The sequence below is a fragment of the Stegostoma tigrinum genome, chromosome 4, assembly GCF_030684315.1.
Source record: "Stegostoma tigrinum isolate sSteTig4 chromosome 4, sSteTig4.hap1, whole genome shotgun sequence".
NCBI classification, from domain to species: domain Eukaryota; kingdom Metazoa; phylum Chordata; class Chondrichthyes; order Orectolobiformes; family Stegostomatidae; genus Stegostoma; species Stegostoma tigrinum.
Window position 1 is genome coordinate 63,218,995 of NC_081357.1, and position 21,308 is coordinate 63,240,302.

The window sequence follows — 21,308 nt, forward strand, 5'->3', positions numbered from 1 at the left end:
AATCTTTCTTTGTACAGAGCATCCTGGCTCCAGACTGCCAGTAGCCAGACTTCCACTACTACTTCAACAAGCAGCTGTGTAAACAGCATTTACAATGGCTTGCTTTTAAAATGTGCAGCAATCCTTAGGTTTTTAAAAACACTCCTTTTCCCATTTCTGTACACAAGTAAAAATACAGAAATATTTTAACATTTTTCAGAAAAACATGATCTTTACACATCGCTGTTGACATAGATTTTGCCTCTGTTAAATCCAGCGTGATAAGTTATTTTCTTCAGCAATTCATGGATCTTTCCCAGTCCATGCCCACAAAGGCACATTGGTCCTGAATCACAGCCAGACACTTGCACTGAAATCCTGTAGGAGGATTTACTTCCTGCCATTTGAAATGTGTTACTGAATTTCGTGAAGCAAGTCATCAAACTGATCTATGATGCTGGCACAGAATGTTGACGGGGCCTCCACCAAGTGACACATGCAGTGATAGCAGGCATTTAGAAATTGCAATTGACTATCAATCTGTAGCTGACTGTGAGACCTACGAATGACACACAGTGTTAAGTCACTTGGAGATAGCAAGAACTACAAATGCTAGAGTCAGAGACGACAAAGTCAGGCAAACTTCTTCAGAAATGGGGAGGAAGGGAGCTAGGAAATAAATAGAGAAGAGGGGTGGGGCTGGGGAAGGTTGGTGTGATGGTGATAGGTGAGTGCAGGTAAGGAGTGGTAGGGATTGGTCAGTGGGATGGGTGGTGGGGAGAGATGAGAGAGAAAACAGATCGGTTGGGTCAGGTCAAGGAGGTATTCACCCCCGGCCTCATCACATATCCAACCCTCCCTCTCATCCCCGTCTTCATGACCTAACACAACCTGTCCACGTTCTCTCCCATCTAACTGCCCCATCCATCCCACTGACCAATGCCTACCACTCCCTACCTGCATACACCTATCACCATCCCACCTACCTTTCCACAGTCTCACTGCCTCCCCAGCCCCCATTTATTTCCCAGCTCCCTTCCCCGTCCCCATTTCTGAAGAAGGGTCCCAACCCACAACGTCAACTTTCCACTCCTCTGATGCTGCCTGGTCTGCTGTGCTCCTCCAGCTCCACTGTGTTGACACAGTGGTCTTTTGCACTTGTACTATGCCTATAGGTAATGTAGTTAGCCTCATAAATAGCCTGTCTGAGCTACTCTAATGTCCAGCAGAGCCGTGTTAACGCCAAACATTTGAAGTTCCTGATTAATGTGCACAACTCTGCATAGCCTGCTACAGAACGTGGATCATTGTTCACACTGGGGCATTTCGATTTCATCTTTGAAGTTAGAAAATTTCTCCTCGCCCTTCATGTTTGCTGCACAGCACAGGAATGGTTCTCAGATACGCATGCTTGCCCAGCATCTTAACCCCAGAACCCCAACCACTGCAACCTCACAAGGAAATAGAAGAGGGAGAAACACTAAGTGTCTAGGATCATCAATTGCCAGAAGGTGTTTGTTGAAACAAATACCAGGTAATTGAATCATATCTGCACCCTCTGGTTCTGAATTGTTCCACCACTGCAAAAGGTTTTTCCTTACGTGCTCACATATGTAAATACCTCTACCGACTCCCCTCTCAAGCTTCTCTTCTCCAAGAGGAACTGTCCCAAATTCTCCGATCTGCACAACTGTGTGTTTCCCATCCCTGAAACCATCCCCATGAAGCTACACCTTCACATTCTTCCCAAAGTGTGGTCACCCAGAACTGACAGTGATACTCTAGTTCAGGTCAAACCAGTGACGAAAAGCAGATCTAACAGAACTTCCCTCTTTTGTATTTTATGCTGTCGTTGCTAAATCTCAGGATGCATTGTCTTACAAGCCATTCTGCCAAACTGTACTTCAACTTTCAGTGATTAATGCGCGTCTACCGCACATGTCCTTTTGTCCCTGCAAAGCTCTGAGACACCCATAATTGCATGAGGTTCACTATGCCGCTTCCAGTTCCTGTTGTTTCTTACCAACCCTAAGGTAGCCTAACGATGCTTTCAGGTTACGTTGCATTCTGAATGTCAGGCCATGGTGGAGATAATATTTTCCCACAAATTTGGAAACTTTCTACAGCAGATACCACAAAGATCCAAACCAGAGCCATCAGGTAACATTGCTACAGAATGCAATTCCCCACTCCATGGCTTTCATTAGAAACCTATGTTGCTTGAATAGTGTTTTCATGGAAATGTGAAGAGAGGATATCACTTGTTCCAGGTGACCAGTCCTTGGTTCTTCAAAGATCGTGGAGAGAATAGATTGGCACTGGTTTAAAGGTTTGTGGTTACATGAACTATCAGCAATTTTAATCATGTCATGCACTAAGCTGTCTGCAGTTTAGAAGTTAATGAATTTCATCCTCAAGGTGGCACTAAATATGTTTATCAGCTCCACTTAAAATAATGCATAAGGGAAGGCTGGAGAAAATGTCAATCCATCTGCAACACTTCACACATTACAAAAGAATTCTTCTCTAACAAATATTTTAAAATATCTGTTCTTTAGAAATAAGAAAAGATTAAGTCACAAATTCCATGTAGTCACGTACTAACATTAGGGAGATTATCCACAAATTCTTTCAATATAGAGTTGAACTAATTATTGTCAAATTTCAAATTAGAACACATGGTTCCTGTCATAAAAATAGATACAATTGATAGCTCGAATATTTATTACAAACAAACAAACAGTTTTTCATATACTTCCTATTAGTAAGTCCTCTGCCCTGAGCTTTGTGTTCCCCTTACATTTATTCAGCAAGAACTGAAAGAGTAAGACGATGTTGATGCCAAAGCCCTGGACACAGCAAACGTGGCTAAGGATTGTGTTACTTCTTGTTAACCTGACAATCTCCCAGAAGGTTCATCTGTCCCAACAAATGAATTATGAAAAAAATGAATAATGCATTAAAGAGTAGCTGATTAAAAATACATTTAAAGTAACCAAGAAGCACGTGGAATTGCGCCTTCGCAAAAATTCAGAGTTCTGAAAAAAGGCATTTCCGTAGAGAATATGCAGGCAATCCAAAAGACTTGCCTGCCAAAAGGAAAATAGCACAGGATCTGATCCACAAATTCCAAAACAACAGGTTGGTTCCTGGATCTAGGTGGTCAAGAGGAGGATTGGATGTTAAATGCTACCACATAGAAACAAGAAAATTCAGTTACCCTTTTTCATTATGAGGGCTAAAGGTGAGTAATCCTCTCATTGTTTGTCCATTTTCCACGAATCACAGAAAAAAAAATGAATTTACATTTATTTTGTACCTTCCCTCACCTCAAGATTTCCCAATGGTCCTGGTCAATTTACATCACAATGCACTGCATGCTATATGCATACCAACACCATTCCGTATTATAAAAGGTAGCTATTCATTAAGACACACTAATGGATTCCATGATTTCAAGACGGCCCGAACTGAATTAGAGAATGGACTCCTCGTTAAGAAAGCAAATACTGAAGCCAAGATTGGAACCCAAACCTTCAATCAGGCCTTCTCTAAGCTGCCAACTTTCCAGTGAAAGCAATCCTAGACTTTTTAAACTTTTCCTCATAGCCAATGTCCTTGAGACCAGGCAACATCCTGGCGAACCTTCTCTGGACTCTCTCCAAAACTTCTACATCCTCTGGTACTGTGGCGACCAAAACTGCACGCAGTACACCAAATGCATCCCAACAAAGGGTTTTAGATAGATGCAACAGGTTTTGCCAACTCTTGTACTTCATGCCCTGGCCGAATAAGGCAAGCATGCCATATGCCTTCTTAATCACTGTAGCGACTTGTCTTGTCACTTTTAAGGAACTGTGAACCTGTGCACCCAGATCCATCTGTACGTTAATGTTTCTAAGGGTTCTGCCATTAACAGGCTACTTCACACCCACATTTGATCCTCCAAATTGCATCACCTCACATTTGTCTGTAATAACCTCCATTTGCCATTTCTGTGCCCAAGTTGCCAATATCCTGCTATATCCTTTCACAATCATTGGCACTATCAGCAATTCCACCAATCTTCATGTCATCTGGAAACTTACATATCAGACCACCCACATTTTCCTCCAGATCATTTATATATACTACAAAACAAACAACAGAGCACCTTAAATTGATCCCTGTGGAACACTAGTTACCGGTCTGCATTCTGAAAATCACCATTCCACCGTTACCCTCCGTCTTCTATGACCAAGCCAGTTTTGTAACCATCTAGCCAACCCAGCACAAATCCCATGTGATTTCAGTTTTTGTACCAATCGGCCATGTGAGGCTTTTTCCCCAAAGTTTAAGTTTAAATTACAGGGGGGTACACATTGAGGATGAGAGGGCAAAAGTTTAAAGGAGATGTGTGAGAAAAGTTGTTTCACGCTGAGTGTGGTAGGAGCCTGGACAGGACTGCCAGAGGTGGTGGTGGAAGCAGGCATATTGGCTACATTTAAGGGGCATCTGGATGATTACATGAATAGGGAAGGAATAGAGGGATACGGACTGACTAAGGGCAGAAGGTTTGTTTTTTAGTTTAGTCAGGGCACTATGATCTGCATAGGCTTGGAGGGCCGAAGGGCCTGTTCCTGTGCCGTACTTCTCTTTTGTTCTTTGTACTTGTTCTGGGAATTCTTGAAGAGGTTAAAGGCATATAAAAAGGACACAGCCATCAGTACTCAAATGAGGATTCCAATGGTGCAGTACAGGCAGCCCAGCGAAGACACAGGCTTGATCTAGTAGCTTAGAATCTGCTAATATGCAGCTGCTGTATCTTTCCTTATTACTTGAAGATAGTATCAGTGGATCTATGATCCTGAAAGCAATGCAAATAAAAGTTGAAGGAGGTCTGTGAGTGTGCTCCATTTCTGATGAAAAACTGTGCCTGTAGAACTTTGTTATCAAAGTGTGACGCTGGTTGAACACAGCAGGCCAAGCAGTATCTCAGGAGCACAGAAGCTGCTTGCCCTGCTGCATCAATCCAGCGTCACACTTTGTTGTCTTGGATTCTCCAGCATCTGTAGTTCCCATTATCCCCGTAGAACTTAGTTGGGTTGTGCACTGCATTGGCAATGGACCAGGCTAGCTCCTAAGAAATGAGCTGACACTCTTCACAAAAATAGACAAGGTTTTGAAAAACCTGGTGGACCTTTGAGCCAATTTTTAAGATCAGAGTTGTATCGGCCATTTCATCTGCAACTTATAGTTTATAATCAAAGGCATTTTGCTTGTTAATCCATTTTGAACTCATGTTTCTCTTGTGTTTAAATTTAGATAGACAGGCAGAGGATTGATTAACTAATGGAGAGTTTGCATTAGAGGGAGCTTTCAGGATGTCAACCTGGAACTGGTGAAGTGCTACAAGGTTCAGCGCTGTGGCCACAATTATTTACTATTTACATTAATGACCTGCACTGACAAACTGAATGTACTTATTGCCAAGTTTGCCAAAGGCACAAAAGTTGATGGGAAGGCAAGGAACATAGTCTGCACAGGTATACACAAACAAATGGGTAAAAGCCTGGAGGAGCAGAATATAATTTTGGAACGGATGAGGCCATGAACTTTGACAGGAAGAACAGGGAAGCTGATAACTAGTTAAAGAGAGAAAGACTGAAGAAAGCTCCAGAAGAGGGGTTTTGGGAGTCCACATGCGCGGATCACAAAATGCTAACATCCAAGTTCAGTTGATAAGACGGAAGATAAATGGAATGGAATTCAAAAGGGAATGAAGTATAAATGTGGGGCAGTTTAGATAAAACTACAGGAAGCACAAATCAGGCCACAGCTGAAATACTGTGCATTGTTTTGGGACACCCCTTCGGGAAAAATACACTGGCTTTGGAGGCTGTTACCCGGTATAGAGGGACAATCTTATGAGGAGAGCTGAGTAAACCGGGCCTGCACTCATTGGAATATGAAAGAATGGGAAGTGATCTTATTATTGCAACGTACAAGATTCTTTGGGACTTGAGAGGATAGATGCAGAAAGGTTGCTTCCACTTGGGGGAAGAGACTGGACCAGGGCATAATCTCAGAGGAAGGGCTCGCACAGTCAGGATAGAGAGAAGAGAATGAATTGAATTTCATTTCTTTACTGTGAAGGTCTGTTGCAGCTGGGTCAGGGAGTATATTCAATGCTGAGATAAGCAGGTTTTTAAAATCCGTAAGGAAATCAAAGGTTATGGAGATTAAGCAAGACAGTGGAGTTGAGAATTATCAGATCAGCCATGACCTCGATGTATAGTGGAGCAGGTTTATAGGACTGGTTGGTTTAGTTCTGCTCCTGTCTTATGGTGGCTAGCCCAGAATTTAGCATGTGCTTGCTTGTTTCTCGAACAGAAAACAATATTTTGGTTTAATCTGTAGAAGCTTGTGATTGTATTCATTCAGTTAAAAGGCAAGGATTGCAGATTTCTTCAAAATAAGAGGTTAAAGGTCTTGGTCTTGTCACAATGTATACGGCTTCTTGAAGCACACTATTCTTAACACCTTAAACCACAATGTATGATCTCAAGGACATTAAGCCCTACTTAGTCATCACCACAGCCTATACTAACATACGTTGGCTCAAAGTAGCTTAAAATCATCTTCAATTCACTTCATTTCACCACCACCTGCATCAATAAAACCTCCTCGAACAAAAAAAACTCTCTCCATTCCTTCAGCTCACTCCCCTCAATATTCTAGAACCTACAATCCCTGGCTGCCTATGTCATACTTTCTGCATGACTACTTTTCTGAAGTTTTCTGTTTCTTGAGAAACGTCTTCATAACATAATCGCTTCTTCTGGTTTGACATACATTTTTCATCGGCTGACATGCGTAGCAGCTTGGAACTTTTTCCAACATGAAGGTTCTGTGTGTGAACTGGAAACAGAAAAGTTCCGAAAGCACTGTAGTTCAAGATACTTCCACTAATGGCATGGCAGTGACTAAAGGAGTATCCAAGAGACCAAAATCTGAAATGTGTGTATTTTCAGAGGGGAGGGGCAGATTTGTGTGTAATATCGTTGCGGCTAACTAATATGTAGAGAGGTTTAAATCCCTTCATGGGTTAATAATTTATATGTGAGAGTGAAAATTAAATGAGGTTTGAGAAGCACAATTGTTCAGTAACTACAGGACAATAATTAAACAGGATCTGGTGCAGGATAAGAAATGGGCAGAAATGACTTCAGCTAAAGTTTACAAAACATGATGGATAAAGTTATGAGCCATAGGTGGGCCAAGTGAAGGGCAGAGACAAATATGCTTCAGAGGTAAAAATCAGTGGCTCATCTGATTCATGGACTATTAGTTCAGAGGCTGAGTTCAGAATTACTAGGTTTACAGTCGCCCAAATTAACCTGCTAGCGTGAGGAGGAGAGTAACAGAACCAGTGACAGATAGATAGGTGGTAAGGACCAATGCTGATCATGTCAATCCGCATTAAAACATTTTCTTGAAGGAAATACCAACTCATCCCATACCAACTCATCCAAAGTTGATGTCAAACATTTCAATTTGTGATCATGTTTTGCAACATATGCTGTTAAGTCGATAGGGTACAACAGCACTTGCCAAAACACCATTTCCAAGATTACATCAGCTTTAGACAACAGTTTTGGCAGAACTTGGAAATAATCTGTACTGATCAATTCACAGAGCCAACTGAGCACAAAACTGGCATTACTTAAACTCATAATGGGAAAAGGTGCAATCATGTCAAGGTTTCCTCGATTCATTTATAAATAAATGCCACTGGATCAAGAGCAGCATCTGGATGCTCAGGCTGAAAAAAATGCTGATATTATTTATTTACAATGAAGCCTGCTCTAGTTTAGGGAAATTTGTACACATAAGTAGGTGTTGTTTCATGTTGAAAACTGGTTAAGATGGGTGAAAATAAATAACTCACATTTTGTAACGAATGGATTTGTAAAGATGCATAACATAGATCAACAATGTATTCATATTGCATTATGGACACCATATTAACACACTAGACATCACCGACTGTTACAAATGCAGAACAAGTTTAACATGCTCTGTGCCTCCATGCTGCTAAGTGATAAATATATTCAAATCCTCAGTTCCCTGACCTGTTTGAGTGATCTTGGAGTTTTTCTTTATTCTCCTTAAGAGGCAACTCTGTTCATCTTCAAGATAATAAAATGTGAGGCTGGATGAACACAGCAGGCCAAGCAGCATCTCAGGAGCACAAAAGCTGACGTTTCGGGCCTAGACCCTTCATCAGAGAGCTCTCTGATGAAGGGTCTAGGCCCGAAACGTCAGCTCTTGTGCTCCTGAGATGCTGCTTGGCCTGCTGTGTTCATCCAGCCTCACATTTTATTATCTTGGAATCTCCAGCATCTGCAGTTCCCATTATCTCTGTTCATCTTCACATGGTTAAGTATGGCAAGAAAAAGTCAAATTTAACCCCTTTCAGGTCCAACAGCTAATCTTCAGGAGAGCCAACACCAATCAAGCAAATAGCATGGGCAGAAATTGGAGTCCTCTGCTTGTTACAGGATGACTGCAAAGAACAGGAAGAATAGCAAGACAAAGTAGGAATGGTGGAAATAGACTATGCATGAATGCTCAGCATATAAACTGCAGCGTTTACAATGTACAGATAATGTGCAAGTTCTGCCTCAAAACTAACTGCACGGCACCAATTCTAAATTCTTATTTCTGATGGTCAAAAAATGGCTCGGGCCTGCTCAGCTAACCATCTTTACTTTGTTCACTTCAAACTGTTAGCCCCTTTATCGTTCTAGATCCTAATGCAAATGCTGATCTAATTTAAATCCATTTCCCAGTATCATGGAATCTCTACATCATGGAAACAGGCCCTTCAGTTCATCAAGTTCACACCAAATCGCCCACCCAGACCCATTTCCCCTATAACCCATCTAAACTACACATCCCTGAACGCTACAGGCAGTTTATCATTGCCATTCCACCTAACCATAAGTAAATCATGAGTTTTTCAGAACTATGTGCTTGTGTAGATTTAAGACAAATGCATTTCTTACAAACATAGGTATGGTTTTTTCTGCAATCTTAAGACCATAAGATTTTAAGACCATAGGGGCAGAATTAGGTGATTCAGCCCATTTAATGGCACAGCAGACACAATCATGGTTGATATGTTTCTCAACCCATTCGCCTGCATTATCTCTATCTCTTTGATGCCCTTATTAATCAAGAAGCTGTCGGTCTTGAATGCACAAATAACTTGACCTCCACAGCTTTCTGTGGTAATGTGTTTCACAGATTCCCCACCCATTGGCTGAAGAAATTCGTCCTCATCTCAGTTCTAAGGAGTCATCCCTCCACTCTGGCCCTTGGGTCCCAGTTCTCCATGCCCACTCAACACAGGCCTCTTTGTACTCTAAATTTCTGTAAGATCCTTCCCTCATCCTTCTAAACTCCGTCCAATACAGACCCAGAATCCTCCACCACTCCTCATATGACAAACCCATCAGGTCGAAAATCATTTTTTTGTGAACCTTCTGTGGAATCCAATGCTAGGATATCCATCCTGAAATATTGGGCCCCAAACTGTTCACACCATTCCAAATGTAGTTTGACCAGAACCTCAGCAGTACTTCTCTGCTCTTGCATTCCAAGCCTCTTAAAATGAATGCTAGCACTGCATTTGCAATGAATGTTAAATTTAAGAGAAACCTAAAATGAGAATTCCCAAGACTCTGTGCTTCAAACAGCAGAAACCTTTCTCCATTTAGAGAATGCTCTGTGCCTCTATTCTTCCTACAAAAGTGCATAAGCTCTCACTTTTCCACACTGTATTCCATCTGCCACCTCCCTGCCCACTAGACTGTCCAAGTCCTTCTGCAGCTTCCACACTTTCTCAACATTTACCTGTCCGTCCACTGATCTTTGTGTCACCTGTAGCAACGCCCTCAGCTCCTCTGTTCAGATCATTAATATATCACGTGAACAGCTGTGGTCCCAACACTGACCCCTGCAGAACTCCATTAGTCACCAGCTGCCATCCTGAAAAAGATCCTTTTATCGTCTATCCATTCCAGTACCTTGCCCTTAACATCACTGGCTCTTATCGTACTTAGAAGGCTCCTGGGCAGCACCTTGTCAAAGGCCTTCTGGAAATCCAAATAGATCACATCCATTGGCTCTCCTTTTCCTAACTTGCTCATTACCCTCTCAAAGAATTTTAACAGATTTTTCAGGCATGACCTCCCCTTGACGAAGGCATGCTGACTCAAATCTATTTTACCATGCACTTCCAAGTACTCTGTAATCTCATCCTTAATAATGCACTCTTAAAAATCTTACCAATGACCAAAGTCAGGTGAGCCAGCTTGTAGTTTCCTATTTTCTGACACTCCCCCTTCCCTCTTAAACCAGGGTGCTAAACTATCCATTTTTCCAGTCCCCTGGGATCTCCCCACCCTCCAGTGAAATCAACAAACCTTGCTTCAGATTAGCCAATACTCATGAATCAAGGAACTCAAGGATAAGCCATGACAGACCAATGATGGAAGAAGCGAATGTTAAAATGTGTGAATATAGTTCAAATCAAGAACGAATTAGGTGGACTGCAATCTCCTGGACAAAGTGGTGCAGGCGGAGCGATTTATATATTATTCAATGTAATTTCTTTTTTAAGAGTACTTTGAGAGGAAAGTATTTCTACAGTTTTCAGTTTGGTTAGCTTGGCAGAGGTCCTCGGACAAATACAGGCATTTAAAGCAGTGCTCCCAAGAAAGAGAAGATAGCAAAACCAGATGACCTCACTGTAAGAAGTTCAGGGAGTCCAGAAGTGTTTGGATAAACCATGAAGAGGTTATTTGAAGCTGTAAACACTAAACTTAGGTGTATGAAAACTCCAGGAAAAGATCATCAGGTTTGAAAATGAAGTCACAGTTAAGCCTGTCAAGACAGTAGCAAAAAGACTGATCATTTTGTGTGAGTACATAACAAGGGGTGCTTTTGTCTTCTGTAAAGCAGTGTTTTAGGATCCATAGGGTGATGTTTAGGGTGTGCTTCAAAAATCTTTAGAAGTGTATTATATGTTAATATTTTTGTCTGTTGTCTTTATTTCTTTTGCTTAATAAACTTGTCAAAAGTAAAATCCACAAAACTGCATGCTTATGTTTTGTGACAGGCCACCTCATTAAAAGCAAAACAAAACTTGATCAATTAAGCCAGACATTAGTCTGACTTTTCCAGTAGCAAAATACGAGCTGAAATAACAATTATATCAAGTTTCCTGAACATTTGCAATAACGTCCATCAATAAACACATTTGTTCCACAATATTGGTTTGTGTCTTGTAGTAAAAGGCTTCGGAAAGTTAGCAGGTGAGCCATTCAGTGAAAGTTTTAAAAGTTTCTGCCCTATTGCAGTCATCACAAAATTTTTGGTAATTCATTTGCGTTTCAGGTAAATCATATTCTGCTTTCTGTCTGTTTAAAAATGCTGAATTTGTGCCAGTATAACATCCCCAATCCCAGATATTTAAGCTTTGTTTACTCACCTCCTGCATGAGCTTCACAGAACTTCCAACAGCTCCACGGCCATTTAGAGAAGCACTGATCACCAGTGCATACACTGTAGCCATTTCTTTCAAAACTCCAGGGTGAAGTTCATTGAATCCTACGAAATTTGTTAATTTTCAATCTTAGTAATTTCTCCAATTTTTTTTTTTTTAAGTATTACTAATTTCTTTCAGTTCTACATTCACATGAGACCCTTGGGTCTTAATTATATCAGAGACATGAAATGTCTTTTCCTCTGAAGGCAAGCACAAAGTACTTACTTAGCTTCTCTATAATTTCTCTATCTCCTATTAAGGATTCTCTGTTTGTACCTGCAATCGGCTCAAATTTGTCTTTGCAAATTTCCTCCTTTTTACGTAATTAAAGTAGTTTTTCCAATCTGTACCTGTGCTTACATTCACTTTCTAATGTCTTTCTTCACCAGTTTATTGTCTGTCCTTCACCAATTTCTAAAATTGAACCTATCCCAAGGCTTGCAACTTATTTTAACAAATGTATAGGCCTCTGTTGATCTAATTTTATCTTTTACGCTCTGATTAGCCTTGGTCTCTTTCTTTTCTTTTGAGTACTTTTGCCTTGAAGTAATAGATGTTTTTTAAAGCTATTGGTTATAAAGCCATAGAGTCATACAGCACAGAAAAAGACCCTTCGGTCCACCAGTGCATGCCAACCATAATTCCAAGCTAAACGAGTCTACTTGGTAATGTCTGGTCCATATCCCTCCAAACATTTCTTATTCATGTACTTGTCCAAATATTCTTTTAACATTGTAGCTGTACCTGCATCCACCATTCCCTCTGGAAGTTCATTCCACATATGAACCACTCTGGGTTAAAGAAAATAACCCCTTACATTTTTTTTTAAAATCTCTCTCCTCTCACCTTAAAAAGAAATGCCTCTGAGTTTTGAAATCCCCCACAATAGGGAAAAGTCATCTTACCTATACCCATCATCATTTTATAAACTTTAAAAGGTCACCCCTCAACCTCCTACACTCCAGTGAAAAAAGTCTCCGCCTATCCAGCTGCTCCTTAATCTCAAACCCTCTCCAGCTTCATAAAAAACCCTATAACAGGTTCTTTAAATCCTAACCATTACCTGTCTACTATCAAACATTTTAATGAATTTTTCAACTCCATTACAACAAACTTCTGCCTCAAACCTTTACAATGGCTCTGGTTTAGATTTGAAACCCGATATAGTTTTGGATTGAAATGTGACTTTTTCAAACTTAATGGTAAATTCAATCATGCTATGGTCACTATTCCCTTAAAGGTCTTCTCCAACAAGATCAATTAAACCTTTCTCACTGCATAATAAAAATATTAAAATAGCTTGTGGCCTAGTCAGTGCCTCAACATATTTATCCAGAAAAAAAAAGAGAGTATTGTAAGGGAGAAGCAAAATACTGCAGATGTTATAAATCTGATGAAAGGTTACATCAACCTAACTCTTTCTCTCCTAATACATGCCACATCACCCAAATATTTCCAACAGCTTCTGATTTTATTTTGCTGCATGCTCTTGTGCTGCTGGTCAGACAAGCTGAAAATCAAGAAAGAAGATCTTTTCCTCATGACATAGATATAGCCAAAGGACATAGCAGCCCATTTGACCAGCTTCAATATTCACTGCCTTCACCTCCAGCACACAGTAATAGCGCAATATGAACTACATGATTCACAGTAGCACATCAAGGTCATGTCGATAGCACCTGTCAAACCTGCCAACTTCTACAATCTAGAAGGACAAGGGCAACAAGCGCATGGGAACACCACTACCTGCTAGTTCCCGTCCAAGCCCACGTCTTACCGAGTAAAGAAACAGTGATATATTTCTTACATTGGCTTGGTCAAAATCCTGAACTCCCTCCCTACCAGCAGTGAGCCAGCATCCCCATAGCCTAACTACAGCAACTTAAGAAGGCAGATCATCACACCTTCTCCAGGACAATTAGGGATGTATAAAAAATGTTGGCCTAAATAGTAACACCCACGTATGGATAGGTTAGTGGGTGGGCCAAAATTTGGCAGATGAAGTTTACCGTGGATAAGTACAAGGTTACCCAGTTTGGTTGGTGGAATAGAAAAACAAGTTATTATCTAAATGGAGAGTAAGTTCAGAGTGCTTCACTGCTGAGGGATCTGGATGCCCTCGCGTATGAATTGCGGGAAACTAGTCTGCACGTACTGCAGGTAATAAGGAAGGCACATGGAATTTAACGTTTATTGAGCAAGGAATCAAATGTAAAAATGGGCAAGTGTTGCTGCAAATTAGTGGAAGACTGTGCACAATTTTGATCCACTCACTTGAGGGGAGTTACATTTATATTGGAGGCAGTTCAGATAAGGCTCACTAAATTGATTCCAAAGATATGGGGTTTTTCTTACAAAATGAGGGTAAGCAGTTCAAGCCTATACTCTGAAGTTCAGAAAAACGAAAAGGAGGTTGAACTAAGATATTGAAGACGCCAAGGGAGATTGACAGAAGAACTGTACAAAGGGACATTTCTTCATGTGGGGCAATCTGGAGCAACAGCTCTGTTTTACCATAAGGTGCAGCAGATTTAAAACAGAGTGAGCAGAAATTACTACTCTCAAAGGTTGTGATCTATGGAACTTAATGCTCTAGAGTGTGGTGGATGCTGGGACATCGTCCATCTCTTCTTTACACTTACCCAAGCTTTTAATTTACAACTTGTTGAAGGATTATGGACAGCAGGCAGGTGAGTCGAGTTCAGGTTGAGATGAAATCAGTCATGAGATCTATCAAATGGCAGAGCAGACTCAAAGGGGTGAACTGCCTTCTCCTGTTTCCCATTCTTATATTAGTTTGATGTGGATGAACTTAAAACATACAAATGTATGCGAATTACTGGAGAAACTCAGGAGGTCCAAAGGCATCTGTGAAAAGAAAACAGTGTTAACATTTTCAGTCCTGTGGCCATCCTTTAGAGCAGATAGCAGCTTAGAAAAGGTGGTATTTATGCTGATGTGGTGGGGGTGCAGAGCAGAGGAAGGTGTGAGTGAATGGGTGGAGAAGAAGCCCTGAGGGGAAAAAAGAGAAAAAGGTGAGAAAACAAAGGAATTGTTCAAAAACAGATTGGGAAGAAGAGAAGCTGGATAGATGATAATGGGGCCTATGGGTAGGTTGCAGTGGGTTGGCTGTACTGAAAGCAGCCCAATTCTTTACAGGACCTCGGTCCTGGGGATAGGTAACTGGCATGGGAAAAGGTAATCACAGTTTAAAATTGTTAAACTCGACATTGAGTCCTGAAGGCTGTGAGGAACCCAAGCAGAAGATAGGGTGTTGTGCTTCCAGGTTACGTTCAGCGTCACTGAAACACTGCAGCAAGTCTGAGACAGAAACATTGGCCAGGGAAGACAGTGTTTTATCATAGTGGCGATTAACTGGAAGCTCTGGTCTTGTTTACAGACTGAATGTAGGTGCTCGGCAAAGCGGTCTATGTTTATCTCCCTTGTCTACCCATTTTTTGTCCCTCTCTCTCTGGGTTCCATCTACACGTATCCACTCACTCACTCCACTCGTCTCCACACGCAACCTCTACCTACTCCAAGTCCCATCATCAGCAAAAATACCACCTTTCAGTTCTGAAGAAGGATCGCTTTACCCAAAACGTGAATGTTGTTTTTCTTTCACAGATGGTGCCAGACCTGCTGAATTTCTCCAGAAACTTCTGTTTTGCTTGATTCGGATCTCCAGCATCCACAGTTCTTTGTTTTATTTAAAAAATGCAAGGTCACTAGGTCTTGAGAAATGCTGTTCACTCACTAAAAATTGGAATACTCTCACATTTGTCCATTGGGATAAGACATGAAATTGCCAGGTCAAATAAACAACACACTGACTTTTTTTAAACATACATGCATACAGCTGAGGTTTCAACTTATAAATGTCTCCTGACGACTCCAGAATGCCACTGTGGTATAGAAACTAAACTGCTACAGGATGCATTATTGGGCTACTTGTAGTAATTGTATAGTCCTTAAACAGCTGCCTTTAGGTCTTACAAGTGAAAAGCAGGCACGAGGTTTGTCAATTTAAACTCAGTAGTTGGAGAACTTAGAAGTAATTGCCTGGGGCAAAATTAGCGGTCACTTAACACAGTGCAGATTCAATAAGAAAAGCTAGTATGCATCTGATAAAGGGCTAATTCTGTTCAACTAACTTGGTTGGAGTTTTTTGATTAGCTACCAGACAGGGCTGGTGATGGCAATGCCACTGATGCTGTGTACATGAACTTGTAAAAGACGTTATGATACAACACTATCTAACACTCTCATGGATGCAAAGTTGGCTGATTGACAGGAAACAGATGTACTAATATTAAGACCACTGCTTTTCTTGATATTTATGACTTGGATGTACAGGACACAATTTTAAAAATCTGCAGATGGCACGAGACTTAGAAGTGCAGAAAAGTTGATTGGATGGGTAGTTAAGTAGCAGTTGAAATTTAACAAATGGAAATGCAAAGCAATATATTCTGTTCGGAAGGGCGAGGAAAAGGATATAATAAAGTATAATAATATAATAGAAAGCCCAAGGGATACAGGCACAGATATACTTGGCGTATGTGCACAAATTGTCGAAGATATCTAAGAGGTTGAGAAAACAGTTAAGGATCATAGGCTTTATGAATAAGAGCAGAGAGCGCCATGATGATATAAAGTACCAGCGCATCCTGAAGTGTAGTATTGTGTCTAACTCACATCACTACACTAGGATGTGAATGGTTTAGAAAAGGTGCGAAAAATGTTTCAAGCATAGCTTGAGAGGGGGAAGAATTTCGAATATACGGATAAATTGAAAATGTTGACAACAAAGTTGATAGGAAATTGGAGATGTTCATCATGATGAGGTGGCTAGACAGGGTAGTAAGAAGGACAGAGTAAGAGTGGAAAGGTTGAGAAATAGACACCACAAATTTAACATGATTGGCAAAGGAAGCAAAGACAATAAGAGGACGATTACATTTAAAAAAGACACTAAGTGTATCTAGTATTAAATGCAAAGTGTCAAAGGGTAGTTAGAGGTGATTTCAATCTTAACTTTTGAAAACACATTAGATAAGCCCCCAAAGTTAAAAAAAGGACAGTTTCAGGATTGGGGTAAAAGGAGTGGGATTAGCTAAACTGTTCTTTTAGTTTGGGTTGAATTCTGTTCTTATAGAATCTTCTATGCTATAAGGATTCTTGAGATACGCCTCTACAGTATAGAGACATCAGGATGCAGAATGTTAGGCAGCTACAATACATTCTAACCAGCCTGCCTTGCTTTTATTGCACCTCAGCCTCTTTCAAACACTGATGACAAGAGGGTAGCCCCCAACAAGCAGCCCATTGCACGGTCTTTGAAAAGGGGCAAGACAAATGACACAACGACAAATTTGTTGGCAAGAGCAAAACATCAACAGCAAAATATCAACAGCAAATAAAATTCAAGCATAATAGCTGAAGAAGATTACTTATTCCAAGGTAGTTCATTTCTCAGGGTGCATCTAGTTGCCATTTTTATATTAGCATCATTTAGGCAGAATGTAACAGCAAGATGGTAAATCAACAGTGATACCATGATCCACATTTTTTCAGTTCAACTATATACACAAACACAAAAATGTGCATTAATTTGTGCCATTCAACAAAAATTAGAAAGCAATTTTGGGGTAGCATGGTGGCTCTGTGGTTAGCACTGCTGCTCCTCAGCACCAGAGTTCCAGGATGTGTAGGTTAGGTGTATTAGCCATGGGAAATGCAGGGTAACAGGGGTAGGATAGAGAGGTGGGTCCGGGTGCGATACTCTTCAGAAGGTCGGTACAGACTGGATGGGCTATATTTCCTATATTAAGTCCAAACACAGCATAGTATAACAAAAAAAAATCCAAGCAATGCTAGACTTTGTCAATCTATCATCTCCCTCTGGATCATTCACAAGAACGCTTGCAGTAAAAAAGGCCAAAAATTCAGTAAAAATGCCACTGTTTTTGTCATACAATTTCAGCTGAAGGATGCAATTACCTCTGCATGGAAGGAGGCGAATGAGAACAATGGTGTGTCAAGATTTCAGCTACAATAGGTGAAACAGAAATATCTCAGTAGTTCCCACATCATTTCTAGCCCTTCTTGATGGTAGTTATCACTATCACTTTTCTGAAATCTGGTGGGGGAGTTATTTTACCTCCAAAGTTCATCCAAGAGCCCACGTAAAAAGTGATCTTAAAGCTTTTAAGATATCAGCTTGAATACTTTCATAGCGTCAAGCCTTGTGGTTCACACAGTACAGCTTTAAATCTTTTGAAAGGAATCTGATTTGCTTTGTTGGCAGTCAAATCCACAAAATTGCAATGGCCCATTCTGTACCAGATTTGCAATCTTTCGAACTCTGCCTTCTAAAAGCTACTCAGCTACATTTGACCATCAAGACCTCCATAAGTCAACATATACAGAGCAACTATCATCAACACACATCTATACTGCATGGAGACATCAACAACAAAACAGCGCTATAGAAATACCATCAGCAATGCTTCCACAGCTTCCTTTTGATTTAGTGGGAGGACTGTGAAATGAACGCTAACATCGTTCTTTCAGCCAAAACTCCCACAAAGTGAACTTTAGTTGACTGGACACTGTCTTGATAGCCATAAACCATCTCCCCATACTCAGTCCTGTTTCCTCAACTCTCAAACTCAATATTCTAGGGGAGGGTCGAAAACAAAAACTTCAAAAGAAACTTGAAGTGAGGCAGCATTAACATTAATAACCAGGAGGAGCTTGCTACCAATTCTTCAGAATGGCAACAACTTGTGCATTGTCTTCAGTCACAATATCTTAGTGAAGAAGCACAGCAGTGGCAAAGAAATGAAAAGGAAGCAATGCCATTATTCATATCTTACTGCAAAAGATCAGTACGCCAAAATGTTTGCTCATTCAGTCACATGAAGGCCCACCACAGAAATTCACTACTCTAAGTAGATGCTATCTGGAATCAAGAGACAACAGCTGACATTCCAATTTTAACAGTGTATCAAAAGCCCAAACAATTAAATTCATCACTTACTAGTGCACAGTGGAAACAAGGCAAACACTTTCAGCCAGTATCTGCAAACATAACTTGTTATGCACTTTAAATCATGAGATGGGAGGGGAGGGGGTGTGGTTTCTGTTCTATTGACCTCAATGTATTTAGGGATCCACAAGGCGCAAAGTAATTACAAACTAAATAGTCACCAAACTGATTAAAATTAACTGACGAGAGATCACATGAACACCCAAGCCCAGCAAAAGTTTACCGTCAGTACAGTGCACAATCATTGTTATTACAAAATCAGGTGATCTTGTGTATAAAGACCATTACTTAATTAAACACAAAGCTTCAATGTTTGTTTGGTCGTTAACACAAACAAAATGTTCCTAGCCTCATATCTAATTAAAACACTAAACAACAGTGAATGCCTGCTAGGTAACACTAAGCTGTTCATTATGAGGGCTAAAGCAATGGGTTACTTTATAACAGAACACCAGAACTTGACAAACATTAATATTGTTAGTAAACTATACTAATATTATGTTGAGCTATCATGCCTGGATCAAGATTATTTTCTATTGGGGGAGAAAATATTAATTTTACTTTCATTTAATTGGGTTTTGTTTTAATAAATGCTTGAATTTTTTTTAAAAAACACTATCTCAAAGAATTTTTTTTCTTAATGGTAAAAATCTAGTGTTTTCTAGTTGCTTGAAAAGGAGGTAGTGAGATTCTAAACAAATACTTTGCGTCAGTATTTACTGCAGGGAAGGATACAGAAGCTAGAGCACTAGCGGAATTAAACAGTAATGTCTTGAAAAGTACCCCTATTACAGCTGATGCTGGAAGTTTCAAAACACACAAAGTTAGATAAATCCCCAGACCTGATCAAGTGTATCCTAGAACTTTGAAGGGAGCCAGGGAAGAGATTGCTGGGCCCCTTGCTGAGATATTTGTATCATCAACAGCTAGATGTAAGGTACCGAAAGACAGGCAGTTAGTTAACTTGGTGCCATTGTTTAAGTAAGGTGTTAAGGAAAAACCAAAGAACTACAGACCAGGGAGCCCAGCGTTAGTGGTGGGTAAATTGCTGGAGAGGATCCTAAGGGACAAGATTTATATGCATTTGGAAAGGCAAGGACTGACTAGGGATAGTCAACACGGCCTTGTGCATGGGAAATCATGTCTCACTAGCTTGATTGAGCTTTTTTTGAAGAAGTGACAAAGATGCTAGATGAAGGAAGAGCAGATGTTGCCAATACATATTTCAGCAAGGCATTCAACCGGGTTCTGCATAATAGACTGATTAGTAAGGTCAGATCACATGGAATTCAAGGGAGTGAGCCAATTGGATTAAAAAAAGCTTGAAAATAGGGGACCTGGTGGTAGAGGGTTATTTCTCAGACTGGAGGCCAATGACCAGCAGCGTGCCACAAGGTTCAGTGTTGGGTCCAGTGCTTTTCAACATTACACAAGTTATCTGGATGTGAGCATATGGGGCATGATTGATAAGTTTGCAGATGACACCAATATTAGTGGCATAGTGGACAGTGATAAATGTTATCTCAGAGTACAACAGGACCTTGATCAGTTGGTCCAATGGGCTGTGGAGCAGCAGATAGAGGTTAATTTAGTTAAATCTACAGTGTTGCACTTTGGTAAGCCAAACCAGGATAGTACTTACAGTTAACGAAAGGGCCTTGGGGACTGATGTGGAACAGACAGACTTAGGGGTGTTGGCGCATAGTTCCTTGAAACTGGAGCCGCAGGTACAGGGGATATTAAAGGTAGCATTTGACATAATGGCCTTCATTGGTCAGTGCACTGAATATATTTAGACGTCATGTTGCAGCTGTACATAACATTGATTTGGCCACTTTTGGAATACCATGTTCATTTCTGGTCTCCCTGCTATAGGAAGGATGTTGAGAAACTTGATAAGGGTTCAGAAAAGATTTACAAGGATGTTGCCAAGACTGGAAAGTTTCAGCTATACAAAGCAGCTGAATAGGCTCGGGCATTGGACACTGAGAGGTAACCATATGGATGGTTTACAAAATCATGAGGGGCATGCATAGAGTGAATAGCCAAGGTTTTTATTTAACCAGTCTAGCAAAGTCCAAAATCCAAGGGCATATGTTTCGGGTGAGTGGGGAAAAGATTTAAAAGGGACTTGACGGGCACCTTTTTAACACAGAGGGTGGTACATATATGGAACAAGCTGCCAGAGGTGGGTACAATTACAACATTTAAATGGCATCTGGGTGGGTAATTGGAAAGGGTTTAGAGGGATATGGGCCAAAAGCTAGCAAATGGGAATAGATCAGAATTGGGTATCTGGTTGGCACCAACAAGGGTCTGTTTCCTTGCTGTATTGTTCCATGGCTCTATGCCTCTAAAATCCAAAGGCATGACGGAAGATTAAGCAAAGTCATTTGCTACATACCATTTTTGACTGAGAACAAGTCTGCTGGGGATTTTTCAATTGCAAAACTCATTACAGAACAATTCAATACTCGTATGACGTTATCAACAATCTGCAACAAACAGAAAGGCCTAATATACAAAGATCAGGGGGTGCCACTGGAACTACACTGTTCAAAATAAATTTTAAAAGATGAGAATATCATAACAGAAGTACATTTGGAAAATTACAAAAACAGTAGATTTACTGCGAGATACTAAGAACTGCTGGTGCTGGAGTCAGAGATAACACAGTGG

At 40.5% G+C, this 21,308-nt stretch overlaps 1 protein-coding gene across 2 annotated transcripts in view; it reads right to left on the reverse strand.

Moving 5' to 3' along the window:
- Positions 1 to 21,308, reverse strand: part of man1a1 (mannosidase, alpha, class 1A, member 1) — a 422,282-nt gene that overhangs the window by 390,016 nt on the left and 10,958 nt on the right. The window contains exons 1-2 of one of the 2 annotated variants that reach the window (XM_059645384.1): positions 18,621 to 18,714; positions 11,519 to 11,637 (exon numbers count right to left, since the gene is read on the reverse strand). The exons of the other annotated variant lie outside the window; for it this stretch is intronic. Coding sequence (XP_059501367.1) covers positions 11,519 to 11,602 — 84 coding nt within the window. The 5' untranslated portion in view covers positions 11,603 to 11,637; positions 18,621 to 18,714. Of the gene's footprint in view, positions 1 to 11,518; positions 11,638 to 18,620; positions 18,715 to 21,308 lie in introns of those variants that run through there. 2 annotated transcript variants of the gene reach the window in all.